General features: G+C 42.3%; 1 protein-coding gene across 1 annotated transcript in view; it reads left to right on the top strand. All coding sequences in view use genetic code 11, as the record gives it.

Moving 5' to 3' along the window:
- The window catches only part of EGR_04923 (Protein sprint), a gene marked incomplete at both ends in the record, with an annotated part of 16,841 nt that extends 4,413 nt beyond the window's left edge, over positions 1 to 12,428 (top strand). The window contains 12 exons of the mRNA XM_024494172.1: positions 675 to 1,107; positions 1,858 to 2,008; positions 2,789 to 3,089; positions 3,462 to 3,564; positions 4,241 to 4,446; positions 5,345 to 5,423; positions 5,503 to 5,634; positions 6,711 to 6,765; positions 8,546 to 8,853; positions 9,609 to 9,897; positions 11,334 to 11,408; positions 12,016 to 12,428. Coding sequence (XP_024351409.1) covers positions 675 to 1,107; positions 1,858 to 2,008; positions 2,789 to 3,089; positions 3,462 to 3,564; positions 4,241 to 4,446; positions 5,345 to 5,423; positions 5,503 to 5,634; positions 6,711 to 6,765; positions 8,546 to 8,853; positions 9,609 to 9,897; positions 11,334 to 11,408; positions 12,016 to 12,428 — 2,545 coding nt within the window. The remainder of the gene's footprint in view (positions 1 to 674; positions 1,108 to 1,857; positions 2,009 to 2,788; positions 3,090 to 3,461; positions 3,565 to 4,240; positions 4,447 to 5,344; positions 5,424 to 5,502; positions 5,635 to 6,710; positions 6,766 to 8,545; positions 8,854 to 9,608; positions 9,898 to 11,333; positions 11,409 to 12,015) is intronic.
- Between the last annotated feature and the right edge of the window lie 305 nt (positions 12,429 to 12,733).

Genomic DNA, 12,733 nt, shown 5'->3' with positions numbered 1-12,733 from the left:
CAGGTGACGTGGTGCCACTTGCATAATGCATAGCATTGTTTATATGCATGTCGTATAGAGTATGAAGAGGCAGACAGGTGGCCCAGCTTATTGCCATTCTTACCTGTGATCTGTACCACTTGAGGCTCATTTTGAACCCGTCGCCATATTATTTAACGGCCCCAACTGGTGCGTTTTGAGCTTGACTACATTGCAAACCGGAGTTGATGATATTCTAAAAACCAATTTTCGTCACCTTTGTTGTAGAACTTTTGGTGGAGATGTAGTACCGGAAGGCATCACGCGGGAATGGCTTGACAATTCAATCTTCTTGATGACAAAGTGATGATAAAGTATCGCGTTTAAAAAGATCCTCCACTCTTGATAACAAAGATCTATATGTCCCTAAAGTATCATATTGAGTTTTTATGCCACAGTCAATGCAAAAGAATTATCAAGACAGGCAAAATGAAGACTAGGTGGCAGAATCTCACACCGGTAATGTGAAGCCTTGCTTATGTCACCTAGGCTAGAGGTTTTTCAGCGTCCATAATAAAGGCATTCTTGGGGTCACATGCCTCATGATCTCTTTAATGCGTAATTCGGTAGCTACAACGTTAGATTATGATATCATGACAATGATCACGACATTGCTTTTTCTTGAAACCCCCAATCTACTTTAATCTACTCAGTAGCATCCTGCGACTTCACCTCTCCACAGATCACAGCCCTGTTCGTGTGAGTCTTATCGCTGCACCAAAGAAACCTCTCCCCGCCTTGGATAACCTTCCACCTGAGACTGCCTCCGACACGACCACCATCACTACCAGCAGCAGTCGCGCCAGTACCATTTTCAGCTATCCCTGGGATCTACCCCCTCCACAAACACATCATCCCTCCTCCTCGTCCTCACCACCGCCTCCGGCTCCATTGAAGTGGGCAACTTTACAACGGCATCTTTCCGAGATGGGTCACTCACCTCCTCCTCTTCCAATAACGAAAACCCTGCAGCAGAATGGATGCGATAGTGAGGATGTCTCAGAGAGGATGTGCAGCGTCCCTTCTGAGGAGGCTATTGAAGGTTCGAGGCCATTGCTAGTGCCTGGAGAGAGGGAAAAGGAGGAGAAGGTTAGGAAAATGAAAGAGTTTTTAGTTCTTTGCTCCATACACTAACATCCGGCCCACATTTGACGCCTGTGCCAGTCCAGACATCGTTAAGTGACATTACAGTCCCCTGTAAAATGTGCGCATGACGTCGGGTGTGATCGTCCACAAATGCTCAGCCATTTGAATGGTATAATTGATTCAAAGACGAGCGGCCGTAGTTCCTTGGTGACGATTTCGGTTGCGGGGGTTTCCACACCACAGTCTCAACAGTTATACCTTTACAATAGCTTGTGGTAGGTTGTAGGAATTTGTCAAATGATTGCTCGTCACTCTATGCTCCATAAACCATTGATCCCTTATTCGGACCCACTGCCGAACCTGCTCTTTTAAGGCATTCGCGGATTTCCGCGCCTTCTCTCTTTTTCTCTCTGTTTGTGTGTAAGCTAGATTCCAGATGAAATTGGGCACCTACTGAGGGTCTGACGATTGTGTACGAGATTCCTCTTCTCCGTACAAATGAAACGTTTGCTAGAGAACCTTTCTGTTAAGCACCCAGTTCTAATAAATCACTTGGACGAGGATCCCAATCACACAAGATGAATGCAAGATCACGTTTCACAAATTTCCACCCGTAAGTAGGTCACAGAGCTCACTTTAGAACTAAAAAATGGCACTGCCCTTCATCAGAGAGCTCACAATTCTGTTTTACTACTGAGTGAGATGGAAATTTCAACCCCCCACTCCCTGATATCACCGTTTCCCTACCTCTAGACATATGCCACCATCGGTGACGAGTTAGGAGCCCACGAGAAGGCCCTAGAACGACTCCCAACAACGGAGGTGCCTTCACCAAATTTGCAGCAGATCTCTGCAGCAGGCAGTATTGAATTGCCCCAAAAGGAACCGGTGAAGCAATATGTCTGTAAGTCCACCTTCCGCTCATCAGACCGGCATATGCGTTTCTACATCGCCCGAATGCGGGGCTTGACAAGTCCCCTTTTTGATAGAAATGAGCTGCTCTTTACAGGATTTGCGAAGGAGGCAACACCAATGCACCACTCAATAGACTACAAGCTTGCACCTTTAAGGTCCACATTAAAATAACATTAAGAATTCAAAAAAGTCGCCTGGAATAAATTCTACCTTAGAATGATCAGGAAGAAGGGCAATAATGGCACCAAGGGATATGGGAAGATCAAATCTTTTTTAGATATTCGACGATCGAAAAAGTTGAGTTGGAGCGCTCTTATGTCTGTTGATGATGGTGGACGAGATTCCACCTCGTCAATTTTGTGAATAAAATTTAACCAGGTCTTGAAGCTTCTCGATGAACTTGAGGCATTGACATCCTTAGAAGTTGGGGTTGGAGAGCTCGTCTTCCACAAAAGTTGATGGACCATATTCCTGATAATAAAGGACCTTACCTCTATAATTTTGAACTATCTTTAGTAACTTGACGTTCCAAAAAATCAGTTGTGATTTTCCGGCCAAAATAAACCTACAGTCTTCTTGCAGACTTGGGCTTAAAGATCCAAATTTTGAATCTTCTTCATACATTGTAGCCATAAAATAAGGCGGTAGAGAATTGTCTATTTTCCCGACTAGTTAAATAGTGCTGCATACCTACAATCTCTCTCGATGCATTTTGATTACACGAGTGATACCATTTCATCTTACCGACTCGCACCCGTACCATTTACAGATGCTGAGGTGAGGCCATCTCCTAACGCCTCCACATCGAGCAGCACTAAAATTCGAAGTCCCCCAGTTCCGGCTCATCCCTCCAAAAAAAAAGCAACACCCCTCTCTCATGAGGCCCACTTTTACGAGGGTATAAAGAGTAACTTAACTCCATCAGAAGCAGAAGAAAAGAGCTTTGAAGTCCATTCCCCCACCAGTATGTCCTTCACCTCCACAGAACGTCCGATTCCCGCCAATCGGAGTAGTAGATCACCATCCAGTGTTGGCGAACCGGGCAGGCATCTGGAACAATTTGTTTCTGGGTAAGTCAAAGTTACTTCTTGGAATTCGGAATCTTTCAACAAGATCACAGCTACCAGGGAAAAATGGGCCAAAGCCGCTTAGATGTTTCAGTGTTTTGACATACATCCGAGTGTTACTAATTTTTTGACAACTTCAACAATTCCTAAAGAACCATTAAAGGGAAACTCTCCTTATATAAAGAACACTTGTCCTAATCACAGTCTGAGACACTATCTAGTGCAATCAACGGTCATCACAAACCGACGGGCAACACATGCCGCATTTGTGATTTAGGCAGAGAAAGTGTGACGTCAAACACCTATGACGCTAGCACTATATGTATTCAAGAGTTTTTAAAAATATTCCGCTGATATTTGCTTTTTTTGATTTAGTCTTATGAACGATAAAACTTCCCCGTTCTACAAACACATGTCAGCGTTCATTGAGTGCACCATCAAACAATTGGGACAGACACCACAGAAAACACTGCAAAACGTATGTCAACAAATGTGAATTAAAAAATCTGCAAACTTGTTGCTTTACTTCGCAAATATGACATTTGGATTGACATGCACATATCGCCTACATTTTGCTGTCATTTCGATCATGTCATACAACCTAAAACATTTTAGTAAAGACCAAAGATCGAAGTAAGGATCAAATGAAAAGTTACTTTATTTGATGTCATCAGGTTTCGGCAAATGAAGAAGAAATATTTCTCTCCAAACAAGTCTGTAGGCTTGACACTTATTTCACTATCAATTCGAAAATAGTGGACTAAAAATTACTTAGGGATTAGGCGAGACTAGCGGGTAAGCAAATCATAATTTGCGTATTTAGTAACTTCATACACAGGGACCATCTTAGCCGCTGGGAAACAAGGTTTTTACCTCGAGAAAAGTCGGGATTGTCTGTTAAAATAACGTCGACTTTTTATTTAAAAAATCGTCTCTTATCCTACAGGTAAAGACCTACTTAAATACTGAATAGATGAGATTCGTTTCAATGCGGAATTTTCACTTGTCATTCAGTGCACTCATGCATTATTTCAGGTTGTCTTTGTTCCTACTGCCTGGTCCAGAAGGCTAGTGCTCGAATAGTTTTAAATGCCATTCCTTAGAATAAATAAAACACCAGAAAATATGTTAAAATAAAGTCGTTTCCACCACAGATCTGTCAGTTCATAAACGGCGTCTCAAATTTCCTGCAAAAAGTTCATACCACTGAACTACGGCAGGCGGTGGAAGCCGAGGAAAGGGATCTTCGTGGACTCCAGTACTTTGATGTGGCCCAGGAACTAGAAACTCTAGTCCAATTAACAGTTTTGCGTCCACTGCATAGGCGATTAATCGAGGACTTGCAGTATCATGGATGTGGGTGCGTTTTACTCGACTAGTCTTTTTTACTTTTCATGATAAAAATGATTCTTATGAACAAAAGTGCAAAATCGTTTTGGCGTTTTTGAATTACGGTGGAGCGATGTCAAAGTCAGGAGGCTTGTCGAGTGATCAAATGCATGAATTAAGACATATAATTCAAATAACATTTTTATAGAAAAGGGATAAATATGGGTCCGTAATTATCATTGTTATAAGCCGTTTAGAAGGTAAGGAGGACAAAAGAACATTAGTTAACGTACTGAAGATGCCTGCAATGGCAGAAAAACGTTCCTGCTCAACTTTCTAGGGGATTTCGTTTTCGTAGATATATTCACGAGCATCTTTGAAACTTCCCTCTCGCATACTCCTTCCTGATTGGCTGAGATCGCATTAGCCTCACTTTAAATGCGCTAATAATCACCCTAAGTCCAAGGCCAACTAGTTGCCATAATCATGCACGACTGAACCGACGGTCCAAACGAGGGGAGCCCCCTTATCTGCCTAGCCGGGCGCACGCACGCTCGACGTGCTTCTCGTTGCTGACTCATCTGCGCTAACCAATAGAGCCTCGTACTCTGGGACCAATCGATTATCGGGTTGGATGGTCGATAGGACCCAGGGCACTGGCGCATATAGAAGTCGCAGTTCATACCAAAGTGCCTTTGGATAATCATCAATGATAGGTGACTGTGACTCCAAGTTAGATTGATGGAGGCTGGAACGGATAAAATGCCACAATTCCTATGTGGGGGATTTCTTACTTCCAAACGCATAACAAATTTTCGCTGGGATACTTATGTCCAAAATGGATTGATTTCATTTGTACGGAATCCATTACCTCATTCCTCACAATTTCTTGCAAACTAAGGTAATTATCTTTTTGCTTCCTAACGCAGAACTGTTTCACCGCAGACTGCGGAGGAATTCACAAATTTGGTGAAGAAGGCGTATCAAGAACTCCCCAATCTGAGTCAAGTGAGTTACTCTAGTAGTGAAATGTGTTTGTAGACAAATTTTTTCTACTTACAAACAGCATGTGTCATTCGTCTTGTAGGAGGATAGGCAACTATTGGAAAGGACGTTATTCCAGCCAGTGAGAAGAATATTCTATCAAATGCAGGATGCCTTTCAACCTGGTGCCAAGTTGGATTGTCTTATTCGCATTTTTCACACCATTGATTTGCAGGTATTACTCCGATTTCCTACTCCTTCTATTCATTCTTTTTAAAAGTTTTGTTCTTTGGTTAAAATGTCATTTAGTATACTAATTACAGTCACAAATTTATTTGTGGTTCATTATTTATTGGTTGAACTTGGAAAATGGGTGATTGAAACATTGCATTTTGTGAATAGAAATGTTCGTTTGGTTTTCTGCATTGGTCTCTAGAAGAAGAAGTTCATAAAATGTTTTTATGTATGCAGTCCATCGATGCGGTATTCGGCATCGTGGTCTGGACTATATACCTCTTATTCCAAACCATCGTAGCGTTTCTTGAACCCAAGAGATGTGATACGGGTGATGTCTCATCCCCTCTCCTCCCTCAGTTCATATCTCTCCCACTTTATAACATCTTCTCTTGTATAAGATAATTGCATGTGAAACAAAGCTGACAGGTTGGATTAAAGCTTACGATGGCTGGGAGTGGATGCGTGTTTCCTCTTGAGAGGTAAAGTTTTGTAAAGAAAAGTGTACTAACTGGCTCGGCTTTAAAATATCGCATAAGGTTTCCCACCAATATATTTGGTTGCCTTGCATTTCTAAGAAAGAATAAACTGTCTTACACGTTTTTCTTAGGTTTTTTAGAACACTAAACTATAAATTTTGTATCTGCAGGGGTGTTTGGATATTTTAGGGCCCCATCTTAAGTCCTGAAAAGTAGCATTTTCTAAAAGCGCTCCCACTTATTGTAATTTTAAAGCAGTATAACCACACAACTACAGCAAGCAGTATCTGATAAGTTGGTACGTTGCAAGCTCTATAGATAGCTTCCTGACGAACTGGACTAGTGAAACCATCTTGATATATTTGATGAGATGACGACGAGTAGTATTCTGTGTATTCCTTTTTTAAACACGGTAATGGCTGTCAAAATAACGAGATCGGCAGGCATTCTCCGCTTGAATTTTAGGTTGCTAGGCTTAAACGGGTAAATGCATTGAAATTAAATTTTTTTTAGAATTTTTTGCTCTTTATTCCCAGATATGGAATTCTATCGTTGTTAAAAAGTGAGATTTTCCTAAGTACTTTCATGTCTCCTTTAGGTACCAGTTCCAAAAAATTCAATTCCTGGTCAGAGCAAGGATTCGTGTGATATAGGTTGGTTTTCTAATTTCCTTTTTTTCAATGACTACTAACAAGTGAATTATTACTTCACTGATCTGGGGCAAATTTATTCGTAAAAATCTCACTTCGCTTATTAAATGCTCCTAATCCAAAGTTTATATCGACAAGATAGCTCTGACTCTCTGACATGATCCTACCAGGTAGCCTATATTCCCCTCATGTAATCTGAAAAAGTTGGGTAGATTTATAAATCGCAACCAAAAAGGGGCCTAAAGTACTGCCAAAGAGGCTGTAAGACGTGAATTTCACTGGAACTATGCAGAAAAGCCTGGCGACTGGTGCTGTGAATAAGAAGAGCAGCAGACCTTTCTACCGCCACTTAATGCTTGAGGAAATTTCTCGGTAAACTGTGAGCATGTGAGATCTAAGAGCTAAAATGAACGAAAGTTGTGGGCGTTGTTACTTACCTTTGTTTAAATCAAAGCCTTTGTTTGGAATGTGGGCGATTATTTTTTTTACTTTAGCTGAAAAGATGTAATGACGCATTTTTCGGTATTGCCTGATGTGTCTTGTTGCAAGTCATGGCAAATGTTTATGAGGCATGCATTAAAAAAGATAAATGAAATGCATCACCCCGTTGATATGGTTCCCTTCCTGGTGTTTTCAGCAAATTTCCTCTTATTTTGAACTGTCGCGTCGTGAATTGTAGGCTAAAACTGGTGAATGTGCTCTGAACTCGTCCACCTTATAAGTGTAACATTGAAGTTAGGAAGACTCTCTACGCCCCATTATGAGGGATAATATTTTACTGAGTCTGGACTGATAGGTCAATGATTTGGAACTTTCAGTACCTAATTTGATCGGGTGATTAATTGATTTGTTCATATCTACATCAAATAGACGTAATCAGCAGATGGAAATAAGCTCCCAATAGCATCTAGATTTTGACTTTCACTGTTTTCATGACGTCGAGGATTATTTGCTCGCTGAACCGTTAGTAAGACGTGGTATTTTCACTGGTTTCCTCCTTGTGTATTTCAAAACATTACGCCTATCACTCAATGTACACTTTAAAGGCTTGCAGCGCTTCACTCTCAGCATATTTTTTTGGCTGTGTGACGGACTGCGGGGCTTAAACTGTATCGACTTGACATAATACGGGGTGGGTGCAAGAAAACATTTTTGTGAAATAGGTAAGATTAATAGATAATTCTGAAGAAAGTTTAATCCTTGAAGAATAGCACATGATCTCCTACCTCCTCTATCACAACTTACCTTTGGATAAGAGGAAGAAAATAGATACTGCCACATTCTCCTGATTTAAGAGTGATACTTATCATCCTCCCCTAGAATTCAACAGAAGCAAAGGTGGACAGATCTAAGTCTTTTTGAGGTCTATGGAACAGAGAAAACCTTCGCAAAGTAGAATTTGCTCGTTTTTGTCCAGTTTTAAAAGATCAAACGGAATACAGTCGGTATTGTTTGGGCGAATAAAGTAATTTAAAATGCCTTGTATAAAAGTATTTACAGAACCGGAAGGTGTTACTGGAAATGGAGAATCTTTAGAAATGCCTCGTGCCAACTTACTGCTTATGTATCAACTAGTTTTCGAAGTTTAAAAATGCACAATTTTCCTAAAAATACTTAAAAATTAAGAATGTTCCAATATTTCTCTTGATAAATAATATTTCACGAATTAGCGATATATCTGCAAATTCTATTGTAATGGATCGTGAATTACGACTTTGGCGGCACAAACATGCTGTAATATACCACCTCCGGTTTCAATAATCATTCTTTGAAATGATTTTAGAGCGACTCATGCTTTACGCCACCGTCCTTGCTATGGTCGATCTCCTGAAGCCTTCAAGAACCTTGGATGTAAAGGACAACAGTAATGCAAGTACTGGTATCAGTCGTATTGAAGTTCAACGCCTCTACCTGGAGGCCATCATCTCATCAGCCCGTCTGGCCTCCAGTGCTGAGGGCTGTAAACGTCTCACCGATCTTGTTTGCCTCCTTCGCTACGTGGAGAATTTTCGACACTATGCCTCTCCTGCTGGGGTGGTTCGTCTTCTCCGTCGGCGAAATCACCAGGCCGCGGAAATTGAGGCAAATTTGGTGTCCTTTTGAAGTCGAAAATTCTAGAGAACTTCAATCTTATTACTCGCTGTTTTATGGGCGGTATTACTATTCAGGGGATTCGACGAAACTCATTAGCGGGTATTTTGTTCATTTTGTTGGTAAATCTTATAAAGAATCGTCGCAGCTTCGACGGACTAATGGGGTACAGGCATGACAGGAGGGCAGCGCTGACCCAGTTAGGGCGCAACCTGTATAGACTGAGAAGCTCGGTGAATGAAATATGCAGTCAAACATGATGTCCAACCGCTCGTCCATCAGTGGGGTCCTTGAGAGATTTTACTATAGCGATGGGCTAGGGCACGTCAATTACTTATGACCCATTATATAGATTTTCACAAACAATGTAGGGAGCTCTACCGAACCTACAGGCACTTTAGAACCTCATTATTTAACTCGTCCCCTTAACCGATTTCCAACTGAACAACATGCGTTTCTCAACACTTCTTTTACAAGATTCTATAGATTATCCCATCCTTAACATGCGCCTTTCCTTTATGCCTTCTAGTGCAGCGATTCACAGATGCGTTAAAATTTAAGCCTCTTTTGAAGTATGAGCTAAATTAGCTCAGTTCTTTCAAATAATTAGATGTAAGCATGTTCCACTCCACTGTGTCATTGCAGCACTTGAGTAACCCCATAAGGCACTGTAAGCCATAGGGGAGTGGAAAGATCGCCTGGAGAATAAATCATGGAAGGTCAACATTACACTCACAGTTGCTTTGTCTACTTAGGCGACAACTTGGCGCCCAGGCCTAAACAAACTGCGTCGCTCCTACACCGACAACATTCAGGAAGCGCTGAATCGCAGAAATGACCACTCGATGACCCTCAGTTTAACCTCACCTCCCTGGCAGGGGAGGAGGGTGAGGAAAGTGGGGTGTGTACAAAGCTTTGAGAAGACCTCTGCCCCCTCTTCCCCTACTGTCTCCTCTATTCTTGTTCTCGCAGCCAATGAGTCCGAAAGGCTCCTGGTGCCATTTGAAATTCCTCTTCGACAGAGTCTGACGGTCAGGGAGCTGTGTAAGTCATGCGAATGCCAAAGAAGGGACAACATAACTTCATTAATTGAGTCCTTATTTGTACTGAGCATGTTTTAACCACAAACTTACTCAGAGTAATAGCGAATCCTGAAGTTCTGAGGCTATCCTGAGGTCGTTAGAGCCAAAGTGTTGTGGAAGAGCGCATATCACTAGCGTCCAGTAGGACTGGGTGGCTGCTAGACTGGTCTAAGGGCTATCCTACAAAGCAGAAGTGCAACATGCTTAAATACACAATTAAACAAACAATCAAATAGACCTTACCACTGTCAGATTATTCGCAGTGCGCCGACTCTGTTCTGGTGACGAGAGAAAAAAATAATGGGTCAGAATATGTTCTGCCGCCATACAGAAGGCTACTGGAATGGGCCGGACGTCCGGCTATCCTGAGAAGGTGCAAGGGTGAGGACCCCAAGTGATCCCGTTACCAGAACTGAGGGTCAAATAAACATTTAAAGCATTACCTATCCCCTATCCCCTTTTGAGCGTCATCCTCAGTGCTTTCCTTGGTGAAACTCTCGCGTCAGCCACCATAACGTAATTGGTCCTGTAAGAAAGACTCCCACGAGTCAGCTGCGTTAGTCCAGTTGATAGTTGATCGCAGTGTCACTGATTCCTCTTCACAATTCTGCTGGATTTGGTATTTTGTCCTGTAAGGGAATTGTATGGGGCGAGGAGGGAAGCGGAGACGTAGTAGTCGGCACTCATGTCCATCGTCAGCCTAAAAGTGGAGTCAAATAACGAAGAACAAGATTTCGCGTAATTCGGTGGAGAGGGCGGGTGTAGAATTTTGTGTATTCCCTTCCTTTCCACATTGTTCTCACTTCAGTACTGCCCAGTCTCACCCATCTGGACCAGGCATTACGTAGTCGATGTCTTCATGCGGGCTATGGTAGGCAGTTCCGTAAAAACTTTTTAGATGCTTCACTTTAGTAGTGACTCCCACTCCTGCAGAGCATAGAACTAAGGCGGTTACCGATGGTAGACGTCATTTTCAGCCCTTCTCTTGGATGCAGTCACCTAATCTCCCAACCGTAGTTTACGCACTTCTTCCTCCTCATCAAGGTTTATCACCTAGCAGGAGAAATCGGATTTCCTTTCCGCTGCCACCAATGCAGTGCCCCAAGACTTCCCTGAAATGTAAGAAGACAATACGAAGGTAGAATATGTATTGTCGACATGCAGGAAGGCGGGGGAAGGCTACTGGCATGATCAGGAGGCCCAGACCCGTTACCAAAACCGGGACTTATCAAACAATTAAATGGGATTTCTGTCTTGGTTCGGAGGCTGTTCCAGCCGGCTGAAGTACAACTGCGTAGCCTTTTATGGATATAGGCGTTGATTAATCTAGTAAAAGTGGTATTTTTTTAAAAATTGTGCAGTTCCTAATCTAATATTTGCCATTTTGCCTCATTGCAGGTAATATGCTGGCTCTGAAGTTACAAATATTTGATTCAAAGGAGTACGCTCTCTTCTATCACTCACTCAGTGGAGGTGAGTTCTACACTACTACCTCCTTCTTCGAGGCTGGTAGTTCGTTCTGCTTGACGTTGTGTAAAATAGTCGCTTATTGCTGTAGTTCGTCTACCACCTTCTAAACCTTCAAGCCACAAAATGTTAGCTGGAACTGGTGGAGGCTAATTAAGCTTTCCTACCACACAGACTCGCTTCCGATGGTGTGGAAGTTATTGTCTCAAAAAAATTGTTATTTGGCATCTGGAGAGGTCCTGGTAGCCGAAAGTGTCACCCAGACAACGTTTAAATAACTCGGTTTCGGTGATGACATATGCATCATTCAAAGGCGGCTAAACCACACTCAAGCGACAGATCCTTCATTTTCAGAAGTGTCAAATATTGGCGTGTCACAATCTTTGTCGAGCATTAATTCGAATTTGGAGAGAATTTGTTCACACTCCCAACCCAGCAGACTCTACACTTTGGCCTCGGGTCCACAAAGTTGGTGTACAATTCTCTTCGAAAACATCTCAAAATTGATGGGCATCTCAAATATCTCGCATTTGCTAGCTGAAGGGCTTTCAAGAGTTAAAAATTGATAGTCCGTTTGTCCAATCGGATATTTCTCATTCGCTTTGTCTCCCAGATATTTCACTATCGGACACCCTTCACCTGGAGCGTTTCATGACCCAAAGCCTGGACCCAAGTGTCCAATCAGTAAATTGCGAGATGGGCGCCTTCTTCTCCTCCTCCAGTAGCATCGACTTTCTCGCCAACTCGCAACCGACCACACAGAAAAAGTCCACTCTTCGACGGTTCTTTCAACGTCGAAAGCGTGTTGCCAGCTCAGATTCATTGAAGAGCGAGTCGCCTCTCCCCCAGCAACAACATCACCGAAAGAGCAATGGGGTCATAAAGCGTCAACCCTCAATCGAATGGAGTACAGTGGATGGTGGGGACACCAATTTTGTCCTCGTCTACCGTCGACGCAGCAGTGAAGCGGTGCTCTACGCCAATGATCTCTTCGAATGCTTTCCAAGTGCTGGAAAACTTATCTGATTGTACATAACCAAAATTTGAACTAGATTTTCGTCTTCCAACTTTATACTATCAATGATTTCCACGATAAGAAACCAAGAATCTGGAAAGCTGTTTGACCGAATAAAATGCGAAAGAGATGTGATTGGCTTGTGCTGACCTTTACGCGTTTTGATTGGTCTGTTTAAGTTGACCTCTTTGGCCTGATTAAATTCAATTGGCGAGGTTGGTTCACACGCGTAAGGTCATGCTACAAAAAGCAATTCTAATTTTCCCCCAAAAATTTAAGGTAATGCGATGGGTACTACAGTTAATGCATCAGTAAC

The sequence above is a fragment of the Echinococcus granulosus genome (assembly GCF_000524195.1).
Source record: "Echinococcus granulosus chromosome Unknown EG_S00033, whole genome shotgun sequence".
NCBI lineage: Eukaryota > Metazoa > Platyhelminthes > Cestoda > Cyclophyllidea > Taeniidae > Echinococcus > Echinococcus granulosus.
The sequence above is the reverse complement of the archived record's forward strand: the minus strand, read 5'-3'. Positions and strand labels throughout refer to the sequence as shown.